Raw genomic sequence first — 17,909 nt, forward strand, 5'->3', positions numbered from 1 at the left:
GGCGAAAAGTTTTAAGGCACAAATACACCACCCCCCCCCCCACCTCCCCAATCAACATTTGATACCTGGCGTGAAAAGGGCGATTCGAGAGTTTTAGCGGCTCGTCGGTGGGTTTAAATCCTGCGGGACGTTTATTAAAAAAAAAAAAAAAAGGGGGCCTTAAAACCTGTTGCCTGCTCCTCACGTCGAGCAACAGAATGGGGCACTAATGAACACAAAGACTCGGGCCACCAAAGTTTCAGCCGGAAGGCCAGAACGCGACAAAAATGAGAATAAAAGTCAAGAATTCTTGAAATAATCGCTCAAAAACGTGTTCTGAATGAAGCAAGATGGAGTAAATAAGGCTTTAGCTGCGTGTTAAAGTGTTTGCTGTTGGTGGAGGGAGGTACAAAAAAAAAAAAATTTAAAAAAAAAAAAGAATACCCCAGAGTTACACTTATGACGAGGATTTTAATATAAATGCACAATTCTGTGTGTTAAACCTACGAGTACAGTGACCTAAGCTGCATTAGTGAAAACTCTCACATATTGATACCAGGTGGAGAATACTGCCATTTTAGCTACAACCGGGAATGTTGTACCGTTAGATGAAACAAAATCGACGTTAACGCTTCGCGGCTAACGTTAATACGCTAAGTGTCTAGCAAAAAAAAAAAAAAAAAAAAAAACCCCGACATACTGTAGAAAGATAGATCCTGGGGGAGCCGATCGAGTCCGACGATATGCTAATGTGTAGTAACAGCTACCGTTATGGCCCCACCGAAGTGAACAAAGGCATCTTTTTCCACCACATATAACCCGCTGATGGTCGGAATAGTGAGAACGCCGCGAGCTCGCTCAGGCCGAAGGGGACGAAAAAAAATCCAAGACCCCGCTTTTCCCGGCTGCGGGCGCTCGGTTACAACTTGGAACGATGCGCTTAAAACTTGATCATTACTCCGGTAACAACGCCGAACGGACGACTTGTGTTTTTGACACGCGGTGCGTTTCTCGCGAATGTATAGTTAAGACACGGTATTTACCTGGATTCAATTTTCTGGCATCCAACAGGGAGAAATCGACGGGCTGCAGTAGAGAGAAAAACAAAGTTGTGGATCGGATCCTTTCCCCCCGTGGTCCGGACTGTGGGCTCGATGAAAACGAGGAAAGACAAATATGAACCACTCCTCCCGTCGACTCGGCTGCGTCTTGTTTTCGTCACGAAACTGAAAACACGCTTCTGACCATAACGCTGAAGCCGCTCCGTTTCCTTATTGTTGGAGAAAATGTAACAATTTCATTTTCCAAGTAGACATTTTAACAGCCTCCACATTGTCGGTTCCAATGAAGTGAATATCACTTTCCAATGAAGTGAATATCACTCCGCTGCTCAGCCTACGGGGGGGACATGGACGCTGAAACATCAGCGATGTCCAAATCTCGACTCGAACGAACACACCAAAACGAAGCAGGCTTCAATAATCCTCGTATAACCGGGCCAGTTATCTCAAATACCATAAAATACCTCTGTTTTGTGGGCGCAAACGCGACACAAAATCGCCGTACTTAGCAATTCGCGGGGACCTATGTCGACTGGGGCTGAGGACAGCGGAAAGCCCAACAGCCTAGACCAGTAGAATGGAATGATAATATCAGAGGGTGGACCAATTGGAGCGGCAAAAAAATTGATTGACAGGTGGGACGTCCAAGTAGATTTCATCATCAGGCTTTAGGGCAGTCTCGTTTTGCCTTGGCGTTGCTTGCGTTTTAATTTTGTTCTCAAGCAAAAAAAAAAAAAAAAAAAAAATGTTCGTGTTTGTTTGTGAGTCTGAGAGAGAGAGATAGCAGTCCGCCATCCTCACTTATGCTCTTGTGCTAAACATGGAGACGACCGGGAGAAAGTTGTTCTTTTGAGGATTGTTATTGGTCATGTTGTCTAAATTCATGGGCAAAAAAACCCCCTCCAGATTATTGCGCGACCTGGATATGAATACATACCCACAATGAGCTATGTATTTGAAACCAGTACAATCTTGCAATATTACTTATTATGCATTCGCATACCCACCCCCCCCCATAGTTTTAGTTTAGTCCACAGTTAGTAGTACATGAATATATCCCTATAAGTACGTACTTGTAGCCATAACAGTACAGCCCCTATGATCGCATTTGACCTATTTTAATATACTATTACACATTCACAGGTCGTCCCCTAGTTATGGCTTAGGTTTAACTTAGTAATTAGGGAGGAACACAAACATGTGCAGTTAGACAATGCGTGCAACATGTGTGAATGCATGAGTGTGTGTGTGTGTGTGTGTGTGTGTCCCTATGCGTGGAAGAAAGAAATAAAATAATGGTGGTGGCCACTTCTTTTTGCGAGCTGCTGAATCAAAAGAGTTTGCATGAACCAGCATCTAACTCACAAAAAGAAAAGGGGGTCTGGCTGCTGTTTTCTCATGCGCTGTACCTCGGCGGTGTGTAAACATGGCTGCAGTTAATGTCAGCGTTTGTTTTGAGACTTTCTAAAGAAAACCTCAACTGGTTTGAGGGGAAACAACCTAAATAACATCTGTGCTGGCCTTTACAAGAAAACTCAGCCATCCACTTTGTGGTTCTCGCAAACACACACACACACACACACACGCACACAAACACACACACCCCACACACACACATGCTCGCACTGCGTTGCACACATGCAACTCAAGCACACACCTGTATGTCATTAACAGTGGGCCTAAGACTGGTTACCACGTTATCCTTTTAGGACTAAATAAATGCATAAAAATGTAGGCTACAGCAGTATATTTAATCAGGCCAGGGACAGCCGATGCCTAGAGATGCATTGTTAAAGACAGATGCAGTTGAATAAGCGTCTTTATGTTTTTCCCCGACAGGGTGAGGAGCGCTTCAGTCAACGTGAGCAGATCAACCTCATTGTGACAAAAAAAAAAACTGATCTCGTGTCACAGAGTCGCTTGAGAAGCTCCTACGGCACACCTGGGAAAGACGGCGCGTGTGTTTTGCCGTGGAAGTGATCATATCACAGCTCTCTGCAAAACATCAAACGGTGTTTGGTTTGTTGCCTTTTTAAGAAGTAGGACAAGCGGCAAAACACACCGAGGTTGAACGTAAGGCCCAAGACACACACACACACACACACACACACACACACACAAAAAAGCTATATTTAGAGTGGAACTCCATTTTCCTAACCCCCAAGTGTGTACCCTCCTCTCCACCCACTCTTTCCTGGGCTCTTCTTCTAGACGATAGCTTAGTAAATGGGTTACCCCCATGCACCAGCCCACGCATCAGGTACAGTATGAAAACCTGGGGCATCCTGTTATGACTTCTGGTTTCCTGTTTCCTGCGAAAAATAAAGCCCCCCCCCCCCTCTCTCTCTCCTGTCTGTCTCGTGCATACACACACACACACACACATGCAAACACACTCATGTCCTCCACCGCTTGTCACACAGAGCAGGCTGGGATCAGCTGCTTTAACAGCCCATTCCAACATCAGTTTGAGTGTTTGCACTTATAGCCCTGGCTCAAGTATTTGGGAGTGTATTAAAAAAAAAAAAAATAAATATCGAACCTGTTCAGTGGCGCGCTTTCTCCATCTAGCATCTAGTGTATTTGTGACTGGATATCAGAAGACATTTGACATTGTTGTGGCGAGAACGGCAGCCCTGGGAGAAAACCGCTGCATTGTGAGAAAGTCATTACGCTATAAGGTGACAAGAGCAGCTGTTTTTGCCCCATTCTTCACAACATTTAATTTGTTTTTATTCCTTGTATACACATTCTCATTTCACATGCCAAGGCGGGAGGAAGACGTACAAGTGTCGAGGGACCACTGAAACGACGATAACAGCGCTGTGTGCTCATGTGTGAACTGTAGGCGCCCGTTCTCCAGAAATATGAAAATAACACCGTTTGTGACACACAACATGCTGCCACTGCACACACACACACACACACACACACACACACACACACCCCTGCCAAGGTACCTGAGCATCTCTCTCTACAGGGGTCAGCCACATCACTCGTAATGAGCAGAGATCTCTCCTCCTTCCTGCGGTGGCTCTAGTCTGCCATGCCGAATGCTTAGTGACGGTGTACATGGTTAATTGTCTTGGCACAAACTCACAGCTCCGTTCCCCCCCCCCCTCTCTTTTTCATGCTGTGGCTCCTCTTCGTGCTCAAACAGAATTATAAGGTACTCGCTCGTTACATGCGATTCTTGTTTTTCCCTTTATCACTTGTGTTTGGGCGTTGTCGTCTTTTTTTGTGTGTATTTGATGCGAGTCTAAAAGCCTCAATGTTCACTATTCTCTTCCATTAAATTGGGCCTTTACATTCTTTAGACCGCTCACTATTCTTTCTTGTTTCTTTTTTTTTTTTTTGCACAATAGCATCCTGTTCTTTTTTTCGTTTTTTTTTAGCTCATCCTCCCCTCCCCCTTTCTTGCAGATTTGAATTCATTAGCAATCAAAGAGCCACTGACAAACGCCCAATCTTAATTACCCTCTCATTTGCATATTTGCATATTAATGACTGCAGACTTTGCTGTTTTTCTGCTGCAGTAGTCCCCCTCCCATCAACATTGCTCAGACTAGCCAACCCCACACATCGCAACACTACGTCTTTCTATTAGCTCAACGCCTCACATCTTCAGGCTGAAGTTGACGAGACATTCAAGGGAGGACATTTCATTGTTAGTCCAGACATGAGCCAAACAGATGAATCATTGTGCTGGTCATTTAAATGGAGGACTAATGTGTTTCAGCGGGGCTTTGTATCCGGGTCCTGCTTTTCCTTTCAGTCAGTAGAAGCATGCGCTAACTTGGTTGCAGCAATGTAGGCACAACACACGACACATTCAGTACCGAGTATATTTTGATATTTCTGTTTGACAGCATAGTTTTGTTATTAATTGAACCAAAGGCCTCAGTGCCTTTCATGTGAGTGCTTCCCCCTTCTGGTGAGATGAGTGCATAGTGATAGTCTGGCAAATGAAGACATCATCTTACAATACATGGTCATTTATTGACAATTCAGACCTCATAAAGGACAAAGCTTTCGATGACATTACCATAACAAAAAACATCTATATTGTTACTTAAAGGAGGAAGTAGACAAAAGGAGAAAAAATGCCCTGATTCTGCCGCAACACAGGATGCACTTCAATGGCAAATCCATGTCCTGTTGTTTACATTACTGCAAACACGACGCGATCATAATTTGCTTCCTCTGAGACCTCTGCTCAGAGTCGTGATGCCGCTTGCTCACATGATAAAAGCAGTCTTGTTACAGCAGGTACTGTCCAGGGACAAGTCTCCAGTATCTTCAACAGGCAACCTCTGCCCCAGTGTAGCTAATCTGAAGCTAATGCTAACGCAACAAGCGTGAGGCTGCTGCTTTAAGTTAACAACCCCCGACCTACAGAGGAAGCAGAGGGTGCTTTAACAGTTGTAACTTCTTTTTTTGTTTGTTTGTTTTTTTGGCTTTGACACGAGGGTCATGCTAAAATATATTAATCATTGTGTTTCGAGACATTTCAGAATTTGTAGAAATCAGTCACCAAATGCAACAACACATCCTTGACTCAATCATCTCTTGCTAACACAGACACACCTGAGGTCATAACCTGACATGTATCCATAAAATAAACATATTTTTACATTCCTAAATGTGTTCAAATGCATATACTTCTGCCTGTACACATGTACAGGAGGCATAACTAATAAATGATTGTAATAACTGGGCTTTACACACTCGTGCTGGAGATACAGTGTCTTTCCTGGCTTACTTGTCAGTTGAGTTCATTTGACAGATGGAGACTTCAGATGTTCACCTGAGGGAGGACGTGGCAAACGGGGTGTGTATGTGGTTGTCTCCATATGAGTGTGTGTGTGTGTGTGTGTGTGTGTGTGTCTGTGTGTGTGTGTGTGTGTGTGTGTGTGTGTGTGTGTGTTCAGTCTGCAGTGCGCGTTGGACTGCTGGGTTGGTTCAGCCCCATGGTTTTACAAAGCCACCCAGCAAAGTCTACCTCCTCCACCTCAGACCGCTTGATAAACATGTGGTCCTGCAACAAAACACACAATCAATGCAAATACAAAAACTCAAATCATACAACAGAACAAAGTTTTCGGCTGGTGACTCTCACTTTAAGCGCGTGAGAGAACAACACTTCACAACGTGTAACAGAGTTTAACCTCAGTCTGTGATCTAAACCTTGAATCTGTCAGATATTGCCAATTTCAAAAGAAGAAAAAAAAAGCGGGGTCATAAGTTCAAACTTAAGCCACAGTCTAACTGAGGACACTCACCGTCAACATCTTCAAGTCAGCCCTGTCTGCTGGATTTTTGATGAGGCTGAAAATGACAGAGGACTCTTTCAGAGGGAACTTTTCACGCATGATTACAAATAAAGATTATGTGCACGTGGGTAAAAAACGTTGTCTCACCACTTTGTCACAAAGTCCTGGAAGTCAGAGGTGAAGACGCCATGTGGTAGTTTGGGAGGAGGCTGGAATACAGGCGAAACATGTCAACTACATTGATTTTGCAAGGATGAAAGTAAATACATTACGGAACCAGAGAACAGTTTGTAGATGGAAAACTTCCAAGATTCTTACCTCGTTTACTATGTAGTCCAGTAGTTCAAAGATGGCCATGGCTGGACCATGACCTGGAGAAGAGAGCTTGGGTAAACTGTGTTTCATGTTCAATATTTCAATATTTTGTAAAAACACAATTTTATCAGCTTAAATTACACACTGAAGCTTCAACAAAATCCTGTTCCACCATAACGATTGAGCATATGGAATGTTGTATATTTATACTTAACTTAATAGATAATAACAATCATTTTGAATGCAATTTAAAAAAAAAGCCATTTCACTCAGTCGTGTGCACTGCTCACCGCCGACAGGTCTCCCCGACGGCCTAGGTCTGGGTGAAGTGCTGAGCGTCTCTCCTTCACCACCGCCCAAGACGGGACGTCCAAATATGGCCTCCAGCTCCTTGGCATCTGGAGGAGGGATGGGGAAGCGTCCGATTGACAGCTCCACCAGGGACAGCCCCATGCTCCACACATCTGACTGCACGGAATAGTGGGTTCCCTGCAGTCTCTCGGGCTACACAGCAACAACACAATAAACAATTACATTATAGGGAACTGTTGCTCACTGCACGAGGCTTAAATGATCTGAAATCAAATGGCAAATATGTTTGTTTATTTCTATAAAAATAAACAAACATATATATATATATATATATATCTGCGTGATTCAGAGGAGGACCGACGCACCGACATATAGGATCTCGTGCCGACGAAGGAATTGGCCATAGAGTCTATGAGCTGCCCGCTCACACCGAAGTCACACAACTTGATCTCCCCCCGTGAGTTCACTAGTATGTTTGAAGGCTTCACATCTGGGGGGTAAAAAAACAAACAAACAGGTATTTAAAAAAACACATGACCTGCCTGGATATCTACAACAGTGAAAAGCGACAAAACTTTACCAACCATCGCACAGACTACAACCCTAATATTAACACAAAGGTTAAGATGTATACTGTTATTAACACGTGTGACTGCGTATATATGAACAGGTGAATTCACCTTTTAACAAAGATACAGTGTAGTACGCCTTACAGATCAAATACAAGAATCAGTAATTAGCCTCTTGACAGCAACTAGTACCTCTGTGCATGATTTGATGTTTCTCTCTTAGGTACACCAGGCCTCTCAAAACCTGTTTTGAAAAGGGGAGAAATTACACAAGTCAATAATCATGAATAAATGTAACCTAACCGTTGTCTTATTAACGCCAATGATGTAATATCGCATAACATTACACATGTAGAAGATAACCACACGCTTACAGCGATGCTGACTTTGCCCAGAATCTCTTCAGGGATCCTCTTTGCCTCCTTCAGCACCTGGTCCAGAGATCCACCATCCTGCACAAGGAAGCGAGACAACAAAGAATACGACGAGGTCGTAATGCAAATCGATAGAAAGCACATCCTGTCTACAGTGGCGTTCCAAAGGATCGCATCTTTCCCGTCGGTGTTATGTGCACTGAGCGCGTTTACGGAATAAGTACAGGTCTAGAAGGGACATTGAGGATCTCCTATTGTTTCCTTGATTCAATGTCACAATCCTTGAAATAAGCAAAGATAGCAATCTAGGAGCCTAAGTCAGTGAAGGTTTCCTGTACCTGACCTGCAGCAGGGAAACATAAGATAAAAATGTGCAAAGGGGCAAAAGAAGATAGTATCCCTTTGGGGATGAATTGATCAATACTGAAATACCCTTAATACCGTAACCTGCTGTCCACACACAGTCACTCCTCTCTGATTTTCTCACCATGTGCTCCATGCAGATGCTGATCTCTCCGTCGCTGTAAAATGCTCCATAGAAGCCCACGATGTAGGGAGAGTTACACTCATGCAGCACCTGGAGCTCTCGGATGATCTGGTTTCTGATTGCAGGTTTAATTTCGAGATGAATGAGCTGAACGGAAAAGAGAATTGTTTTTTTTCAGGATCAACCAGGTCCAGCATGACTTTTTGATCACATTCACATCGTTAGTGTACTTTGTAGCTCACCTTTCTGGCCATGATTATTCCTGAGGATTTGTGGCGTTCCTTATTGACGACTCCTCCGTTGCCCGCGCCCAGCTCACAGACGCGATGGAAGTCATCGGCTCTCAACTCACCCACCTTGGCCTTTTGGGTAAGGAAAGCTTCCAACCGTTTCTTCTGTTGCTCGTCCAGGTCCAACTCTTCCAAGATTCTTTTAAGTGCCTCTAAATTGGCCCTCAGAAGAAAAAAACAATAAAGAACAGGGAATAAAGCATCTTTCTGATTAGTTGATACAGTGCATCAGTGGAAGAACTTACTCAGACGAAACATCAGTGTTGGTGGAGGTGGATAACCCGTCAGCAGCAGGAGCAATGTTTAAGGGCACTGGTCTCTTTTTAGGAGCCATGTTCACTGATGGATGAACTATGAGGTTGGGCTTATAAGTGACAGTTTTCTCCAGGTTACAACTGATACTTTACTATCAATGTGATTTGTGATTAGGATCAAATTTAAATAGCAAACACAGGTATTATCTTGCGGATGCTGTCTGGACTAACTACCCTGTAAAGTGGACTGACAGTCGTCAGGTGGGACAGTTAACGAAGGTAAATGTGACCTAACATAAGTATTGGGTTCAACATGTTAAGCTTGGCCTCAGACTCAGCTTAAATGACCAGCCTCCGACTCAAACCACTGTGACGAGCAACACTGTAAATGACTAAAAAACAGTGAGGCACCGCACCGCTAACGTTGGGTACCCTCTTAGCTAGATTACAGTCACGCTAGCTAGCCAGCTAGCTAGTTGTTTGTGAATGAGGCGTAACGGAGACGTGACTGCTAAGCACGGTAAGTATTACTATGGCCACTGCACTAAAGTGAAATATGTGAATATGTAATGGCTCTACGCTGAACTAGCTACAACATAACGGAAAACAAAATATATCAAAACCATAGCCATCAGTGGCAGCACTTCACGTTAGCTAACTTGCTTCATCTAGCTAGCTGATAGCAAGCGACTGGTTTCCTTTACGGCCGTTGTGACAGTGTCGTAAACCTGCCCAGAGGTGTTTTAAGTTACAAACACCCGCTCGTTGGCGCTGTAGTGCTCGTCTATGATAACCCTTTGCCTCTTATTGCCTCTAGCAGGTATGTGGTCGCTGCAGACAGACAGACAGACGGACTACTGGTCCCAGTATCAGAAGCAGAGATGAGGTCCAGGGGGCGGGCCGACCAGCATCCGGACGCTAGCTGGACTCTACCACTGATTGGCTTAGCGTGGTATTTATTTTACCCCTAAACCTACAACCTAACCAATCCTACGAACGATAGCAACGAGTACCAGCCAATCAGAGGCAGAGGAGGGCGGGTAGCTGTAGCTTGCTGCTCACGGGAGAAGTCTGCCTTCAAGGCCTTCTGCGATAAATGTCCTTAGGTTTAGGTAACAAGTGTTAGGTTTGGGAAAATATCATGATTTGGGGTTAAAATAAACCATCCTGTGAAAAACGTAGGGAAATGGGATCATGTATTATTATAATGGCCTAACTCTTCTCACATAAAATGCAATAAAAAACAAACAGAATTATGTTTAGCCAATGTTCCAAGCATGGTTTATGTTATATTTTTGCAATATTATCCTGTCACAAGTTCATGACATATGAATAATATATATATAACATATATATATATAATATATATATAACATATATATATATAATATATATATTATATATATTATATATATATATTATTATATATAATATATATATACCAGTGCCATTTTACAAAAATAATAATGACTGTTTCCAAGTTAAATATCATTCCAATAAGTTATGGTATTGTTTTAGCATTGTGATAGCACAATATTTACCATAATAAAAAAATACTTTTTGAGTTAATCAAATTACTAAAACCAAATGGCATGCAGCGATTTCTTTGACTTTTTGGAGCCTTTTTGGAAGTTGCCTGCTTTGATCTGCTGGTAATCCAGCCGTGGACCAGCTGTGGTACAAGAATCAGGTGTGATAGCAATGAATTCTGAACACCTCGAAAGAATCCTGCTCTGCTGTCCTTTGGTTATAAAATAACCTTTGTGGATAGCGTGTGTGTGTGTGTGTGTGTGTGTGTGTGTGTGTGTGTGTGTGTGTGTGTGTGTGCGTGCGTGCGTGCGTGCGTGCGTGCGCGCGCGCGCGCGCGCGTGTGTGTGTGTTTGAAAAGACCTGAGAAGCTCAGAAGTTCCATCCCATAAACAACATTAATGTCAGAAAATAATTAACTGCTTTTGGGTGTGTATTCGCTTCTTCACTCTTGCTGTGTGATTTTCTTTCAGCAGAGGGCGCTGTTGCTCATTTCTTTACAGCCTTCAGAGTTGTATCAGACTGGGCTGTATAGTAGCATGGATGTATTAAAACACATTTAATCCCATTGGTAAAAAAAACAAAACAAGATTTTTGGCACACATAATCTTTAAAGTGTCTAATGTTTGTATACATTTGCAATTACATAACTTTGTTCAGTGTGGTCACAGAATGAGTAAACATGACAGGTTACTGAAGTGAACTTTTTGGTTACACTCAAATGGATGGTGGCCAATAGTTTTTTTTTTATTTTTATCTTTTTATTATTCAAAACTTGCAGAGTTGTAATTCTCAGGAATAAAGTAGGGTACATGACACGACATGAAGCCGTGACATTTCCGCTTTTAACCCTCCTTGTATCTCGGGCTCATGCACATGAAGAGAGGTCGGATCATATCTCATAGGTCTCTTTTCCAATGTGAGTCTATTAGAAAAAGTATTTGTTTGGTTCAAATGGCATCACGTGACGGACCTGGGAGTTGTAATTCCACTGTTTGGCCACTATGTGAAACTTGATTCTGAGCCGGTGCTCTTCCTGGGGGGTCGGGCTGCAGCTGTGTCCTTTGGCAGCAGCTTTAAGATGCAAAGAGAAACAGAGTTAGATGAAACAGAGAGAGAGAAGAACTGTTGAAATGCGTCATTATCACAAACTAAGACATACAACTGGCATTCAGTTTGCTCTAAAACATTGTTAATCATTATTCACACACACACACACACACACACGCACCCACACACAGCCATATATCCTCTAATGGGTTTCGCATGGCTGATGAGGTCAGGAAGTTTGCTGTTTCTGGTGTCCGGCAGCAATATGCAAACAGCAGCAGCCATGATGCTAATTGTGCCAAAAACAATGTACGGCAGGATCTTGCTGTACACACCTGCGGACACAATAAATAGCACTGGAATTAGAATCGCCACCGCTCTGTTTATTTCCATGGGTTACAGTCATAGTCCCTTTTTCACAGAAGACATTGTGACCTGTCACACCAGTACTATGCTCTTACTACTGTGACAGGCCAACAACATGTCTACTGCAAAGAAAGGCCTGAAACAAAGAAACTTGTCACACGCAGGGGTGATGAATAACGTGTGAATTGCCGCATTGGAACAGAACCATCATTGATATCATTAGCTTCACTTGATGGAGCTGCTCATCAAGCAAACACATCAAGCAAATGTAAAATGGAGGGAGAGCTTTATGTCTTTTCACTGTAAAGAACAAGTTAACACGTCCAATCTCTCTCCCTCAAAGTACTGTGGTTTCAACAGTGTGCACAAATACAACAGCAACAAGAACAACAACAGAAAGACTCCCAAAAACACGTACCCATGTAGATCACATAGGGACACATGATGGTGCCTATGCGTGCAGCTGTGGAGGCGATGCCCAAGCCCATGTTCCTGACCACCGTGGGGATCAGCTCAGCGAAAAACACGTGGATCATGCTGTAAGCAGCGGACACACCCACCTTCCCCAACAAGGCTAACACCTGGAGCATGACGTGCATGTCTGAGAAACACAAACAAGAGCGTTAGACAATCGCACACATAGTGTCTTTACTGTCGGGGATGCTGGATTCAGTCCATATTGCGTTGAGATACAGACCTTCAGGCACCAGCTTGATAACGAGAAGCATGATGCCACAGAACATCAGAGTGGAGAAGAGGATCGTGGGTCGGGACGCGTGGTTAACCAGCACCCAAGTGGCTCCGTACACCACAATGTCAATGGCTGCTGAAATGAAGCAGTTCAGGTAGACGTCTCCGTTCAGGTTACTAGTATTGAGAGAGAGACCGTAGAAGACCATGGAAGTGGACATCCTGCAGGAGAACACAATCAAGACTGGATGAAGGCGGAGGGCAGAGTGTTTAGATAACACATTGATCTCAAAAGTGCATTTTACTTTGAAGGTGCCACACGGCGCCCTATAGCTCAGATTGAGACCAACTTCAGTTTATTTTAGTTTTGGTTTAACTATTTAAAAGGCAATTTCAATGTATTGTCCTTGATTTGTTTTAAACATGAATCACAGGTGTAAGATCCTTCAGCGTAGACACGCCTTTAAATGTGAAAGTGTGGATTTCACAGTCAGAATTCATACTGTGCCTTATGTAATTAAGGTAGTAACACAGTGTTGTTACTGATCGTGTTCAGCATTCCTTTCTAGACTACACTTGTTTGCAATACATTTTGAGGGCCTCCAAATAGAAATTACTTTGGTATAGAATGAAGTGTGTGCGCAATCGTGTTCAGAAAAGTTACAGACAAAGAAGAGAAGTCATGTTACCATATGAAAACACTCAGAATTGTAATATTCCTCATGTTAGGGGTGCGTATCAGGTCCAGATAAGTGTATGTCTGCTCCTCTTCACCTTTATTCCGCTGAATTAGACATATGAGAAAAGAAACAGAATGGTCACATTGCATTCAGTGAAATGGAATTCTAGTCAAAAGTGCCACCTGACTCACAGTTTTTGTATATGTATGTATATATATATATATATATATATATATATATATATATATATATATATATATTTAATTCTGGAGCACAATAGGTTCCACAGCATGAGGAGTAAAAATGGAGTTATACCGTTAGCTCCAAGCACTCGTCAGCCCTGAAGATGACCTCAGGAGCAGGGACTCTGTTCCTTTTGGCCATAATGCGTACGACAAGCTCCGCCTCCTCCACGCGACCTTTCTGCAAAAGCCAACGGGGAGACTCAGGAATCAACCTTAGCAGAGATAGAAGGACAGTTATTTAAAAGGATGAAACACTTGAAGAGGTGTATTTGTACTTGGCAATGCAAGGACTATATATGTCACAGAGGACATCAGAGGACGCTCATTGATTTATGATTGGATTGGATAAACTTTGATTTGTTATTATATTTTCCCTTTTCAATGCGTCCATCATGCATCACACTTACCACCATGTTGGGATGAACAGGAAGCCGGGGATGGCAGTAACCATCAGCAGCATTCTCCAGCCTCGTACGAAGTAGGCAACGAGGGGCAACAAGGCGTATCCGACACCAAAACCTACACTGTGGCCCAGCAGAGCGAAGCTCACCCTGGCAGTCTGGCTCAGCATCTCAGACCCTAACCAAGAAGAGGATTTGGAGCATGGTGTTAATATGAGACAGGTACAGTATATTTGATATCAAATGAAAACCAAAAACAATGTGAAAACTGTCTGCAGCCCCTTTGAGTTCATTGCTTCCTTCAACTGCCTGAGCACAAGGCAATATCCTTGCACAGCTTGCATCATAGGAAAACTACAAGTACACAAGTAAGCTGCGCTTTGTCACGGGAAGCTATTGGAGAAGCGATAAAGACAGGGACTCTTTTGAGACCAATAGAAGTGCATGTGCTGCCTCACCCAGTACCAACGACACGACGTAATTGGGGAGGCCAAGTCCTCTCAGAGCGTTGAGGATACAGAACATGAGCCAGCTGACGGAGGTGGCCTGGATCAAGGGAGTGACTGTTAGTAAGGCCATGGTGAAGAAAAACACCGGCCTCCTGCCAAACCTGTAAGACAATGCACAGGAACATGAAACGCACAGGAACATGAAACGCACAGGAACATGAAACGCACAGGGTGATCTATGAGTGTGCAGCATCACACCGAGCGTTACACTTGTATTGTGTAATGAGCTGCCTCTTCTTTCCTTTCTCGATCTCTAAGTCCCTCCTCTTTTTTGACTGTTTGATTTCTGCTGCTAGCACCACAGACATCAGTGAAAACTATTAGGCAGTAAAACAACAAATCGAAAGTTATTATTCATTATCATTATTAGAGCTAAATAATTAGTCAATTAATCAATGATGATCACAGGTGTTGGAATCAAAAAGGGCAAATTAAATGTATTATTAAGACAATACTGTTAGACTGTGGTTGGATTACTGCCCCATGTGGCCAACCATTGCATTACATTGTTACCAAATGGGCACTCGCTGATGGCGTATAGTTCAATAAATAGTTTAAATAAACGTGGGACAATCATTAAAGGATATGAATTAGTGTTTGTGATAATGATCTGTGTTGTATGGCCTTAAGTACCGATCACACCGAGACGCTTCGCTAGAAACGCGTCTTCCAGCAAATCCATTGTTTTCCTAGATGTTATGGCGCACCTGGCGCTCGCTCTTCTCCTGGGTCGGTTTTAAACGGGCTTCAAAGTTTAAATATGTTCAACTGTTCAGCCCCAGGCCCGGAATCATACTGCAATGTCAATGTCTCAATTCCCCGAGGCAGCCAATCAAATCAAGCAAGAGGCGGGCTTTACTACTTTGCCACCGACTTCCCGTTTTCAGGCCGGTAGATGTGGTATGAACGGACATTACTCATTAAAATGAACTATATAATGATTCCCCTCCAAAACCCTCATCCAACAACAGGGCAACATCTACAGCTTAATGTCTGCACTGAATCATCCCCCCCCCCCCCCCCCCCCCCCCGTTATTTACATTTGATCGCCTGGTTGCGCACGCACCCCAGCTCCACCGGCCCGACTCGTTATACATCCTGCGTCTCACTTTTGACCTGAATAAAGAGATGTGGTGTGAAATGAACGACCTGCAGCTCAGCCTCATCACACTCCTGTCGGTGTTGTTATTGTTCGGCGGAGGGTTTTTGTTCCACGCGGTGTTGCGCTGCAGCAGTAAACTGAGAACAACACTGATGCTCATCTTTTTCTATCTCCATCCAATGTCAAACTTCTTTTTGGACGTTATTTATGTCCATCGAATCGTAATTGTGCCGTCTGTTGAGGAACCGTGCGGTGCCGAGTCAGTTCATTTTAACAAAGAGATATATGCATGAGAACGTATGATTTTTAAATAAAAGTTAGAAAAATAAATAGGTAAAAACAGACAAACTGATACTGGAACTAAATGATAGCTGCTCTTTTAGGATGAGCTACAAGAAGAACAAAAGTATAAGATCTGTCAAAATGTTTTTGAAACTTCATGTACTGCAACTTGTTATTGTTATTATTATGAATAATAATTATTCACAAATAACATACTTGCCGATCTGAGAGGTCACCACTGATAAAGGATCCGATCAAGACTCCTACAAAGAACAAGGAGGTGGACAAAGGGACCTTCCATGCACTGTCACACACCAGGTCCCACTGGAAGCAACAGAGAGAGAAGAGTCACAGAAAGACACATTGGAGGATTACATTGACGTCAAATGTAATCTAAAATGATCTAAAGCTTAATAAAGAGTGTCAGAAAGTGTCATCTTCATGATCAAAGGATTCAGGCCTACACGTCCATTTATTTTAGCTTAATCACTATTCTACAAATATACCTCAGACACGATGGTCGCGGTGTATCTCTCAGTGCTAAAGACCCATCCGTCCACACACTGCTCCGTGTCATTGCCGCTGGGTCTCGCTGCACCGGTCCAGTTTCCGTTCACTTTGTACCGGGAGCAGCCGTCAGGTCCGATCCAGCCGCTCTGCTCGCGGAAGGGAACCGCCACATCCGTGCGCGCGGATGCGTTCGATGCTTTGCAGTGGTGCTCGGGTGTATCCGACACGAACACCACTGCCATCACCGTGTATCCGGATACAATTGCGCTTAAACTGAGCAGAACAATTATCAGAATTTGAGAGAAGCCGTAGACGCCCAGAAAAGACGTGATTTCATCGAAGTCTTTCCCAGACGACATGACCGACTTCAACGGCCTGCTGGCACTTCTGGGGAGGGTAATATTTCAGGTGATGTTGTCTTGATGAGAATATCACGAACAGTAAACAGTCAAAAAAGGTTCCTTGAAGTCAGAGTGGCAGCAAAGACATGTGCTGCATGTCTGCAGGACAGGTTTTTACTGTTCCCTATGCCGTGCTTCTTATTTAGAATATTAGTGCTGTATGTTGGAGACTTCCTTTTAAGTTCGACAGGTTGTTCACCCCTGCAGCAATGTACATGCTGGGACACACACATACACACACACACACACACACACACACACACACACACACACACACACACACACACACACACACAGCTGTGCTATCTTGTTCGTCCGGATATATTTAATATATGTAGCCTGCTATTGCTCAATTCAAAAGCAGTCAGAACACTATACCGACAAACGTGTCTTCAGTGAGCGTGAGCAACATGTCCTCTCATTCTGGCAGTATTTACACATACCTGTAAATCATTACATTTTGATTAATGTTAAGATTTGGTGTATGGTTGGAGTTATGATTATGGATAAAGGTGAATCTCCAGTGAAGAGAGAGAGTCCTCTTTACTGATGGAAACAAGTTTGGTTTTGAGACTAGCAGAGAAACGCCTACAGCTTATTGACAGTGAGACATTATAGAACTCTGTACAGGTACATATGTCCCCAGCAATGTTGGCAATCAGCTAAATATTTTGTCATTTTTCTCTGAGCAATTTGTTTGCAAGACAAAACAGGCAGAGGACATACCATCTGTGAGAGTAAATGAATAGTACTGTTTTATTTAGACCAGTAGCACCGAGAGTAAACCCAAACAGCCATTAAAACACCACAGTAGTTGTGCGTAAAACCACCACAAGATGGCGCAACAACGCATGGAATAGTCAGCGACGCGCCAGCAGTGAAGGTCTTGCTTCTGCCCAAATACTTTGTTTTCACAGGAATGAGGTCAGCTGATGATGATGATGTGTGTCTTACATTTCACCGGTGTGAATAAAGCGGTGGTGGAATAAGTGCTCAGAAAACTTCACTTAGGTACAAATCAATACCACAAAGTCAAAATAATCATCACGTTATTTTAATAACACTGAATTTAACTGGAGAAAAAGGCCACCAAAGAAATTGGAAGCTATCACCTGCCCAGGTAACTTTAAGGTACAACAGAATATAATTACGTCTTCCTACATGATAGCAGAGCCCAGCCCCGCCCTGCTGGGAGGACATAATGAGGCACAACGTCCCTCCATTGAGCTGCT

At 43.3% G+C, this 17,909-nt stretch overlaps 2 protein-coding genes across 2 annotated transcripts; both read right to left on the reverse strand.

The window, feature by feature from the left end:
* Positions 1 to 4,981: 4,981 nt before the first annotated feature.
* Positions 4,982 to 9,794, reverse strand: map2k2b (mitogen-activated protein kinase kinase 2b). Its single transcript, XM_068701664.1, has 11 exons — positions 8,906 to 9,794; positions 8,613 to 8,823; positions 8,371 to 8,517; positions 7,884 to 7,961; positions 7,702 to 7,753; positions 7,306 to 7,430; positions 6,919 to 7,132; positions 6,632 to 6,684; positions 6,461 to 6,522; positions 6,323 to 6,368; positions 4,982 to 6,078 (listed from the first exon to the last, which is right to left on the reverse strand). Exons 1-11 carry the CDS (start codon positions 8,992 to 8,994, stop codon positions 5,968 to 5,970), a joined length of 1,188 nt encoding a protein of 395 aa, XP_068557765.1. The 5' UTR covers positions 8,995 to 9,794; the 3' UTR covers positions 4,982 to 5,967.
* Positions 9,795 to 11,044: 1,250 nt separating this feature from the next.
* On the reverse strand, positions 11,045 to 16,635 carry LOC137892619 (organic cation/carnitine transporter 2-like). The gene is made up of 10 exons (XM_068737899.1): positions 16,273 to 16,635; positions 15,987 to 16,090; positions 14,332 to 14,483; positions 13,880 to 14,051; positions 13,543 to 13,684; positions 13,237 to 13,331; positions 12,555 to 12,769; positions 12,276 to 12,458; positions 11,673 to 11,826; positions 11,045 to 11,515 (listed from the first exon to the last, which is right to left on the reverse strand). Exons 1-10 carry the CDS (start codon positions 16,633 to 16,635, stop codon positions 11,392 to 11,394), a joined length of 1,704 nt encoding a protein of 567 aa, XP_068594000.1. The 3' UTR covers positions 11,045 to 11,391.
* Between the last annotated feature and the right edge of the window lie 1,274 nt (positions 16,636 to 17,909).

This window comes from Cebidichthys violaceus, unplaced genomic scaffold (genome assembly GCF_023349555.1).
Source record: "Cebidichthys violaceus isolate CVI_PGR_0920_01 unplaced genomic scaffold, fCebVio1.0.p SCAF_8, whole genome shotgun sequence".
Taxonomy (NCBI): domain Eukaryota; kingdom Metazoa; phylum Chordata; class Actinopteri; order Perciformes; family Stichaeidae; genus Cebidichthys; species Cebidichthys violaceus.

Excerpts from the sequence above, each read along its gene's own strand:
- LOC137892619 (XM_068737899.1), bottom strand. The coding sequence starts at position 16,635 with ATGTCGTCTGGGAAAGACTTCGATGAAATCACGTCTTTTCTGGGCGTC. Across the intron at positions 13,332-13,542 it reads ACGAGTGCTTGGAGCTAACG|CGGAATAAAGGTGAAGAGGA; the intron begins GTATAACTCCAT and ends TGTCTAATTCAG. Across the intron at positions 12,770-13,236 it reads ATTCTGAGTGTTTTCATATG|GATGTCCACTTCCATGGTCT; the intron begins GTAACATGACTT and ends GTTCTCCTGCAG.
- map2k2b (XM_068701664.1), bottom strand. The coding sequence starts at position 8,994 with ATGGCTCCTAAAAAGAGACCAGTGCCCTTAAACATTGCTCCTGCTGCT. Across the intron at positions 7,133-7,305 it reads GCACGAGATCCTATATGTCG|CCCGAGAGACTGCAGGGAAC; the intron begins GTGCGTCGGTCC and ends GTTGCTGTGTAG. Across the intron at positions 6,369-6,460 it reads CAGGACTTTGTGACAAAGTG|CCTCATCAAAAATCCAGCAG; the intron begins GTGAGACAACGT and ends TGTCATTTTCAG.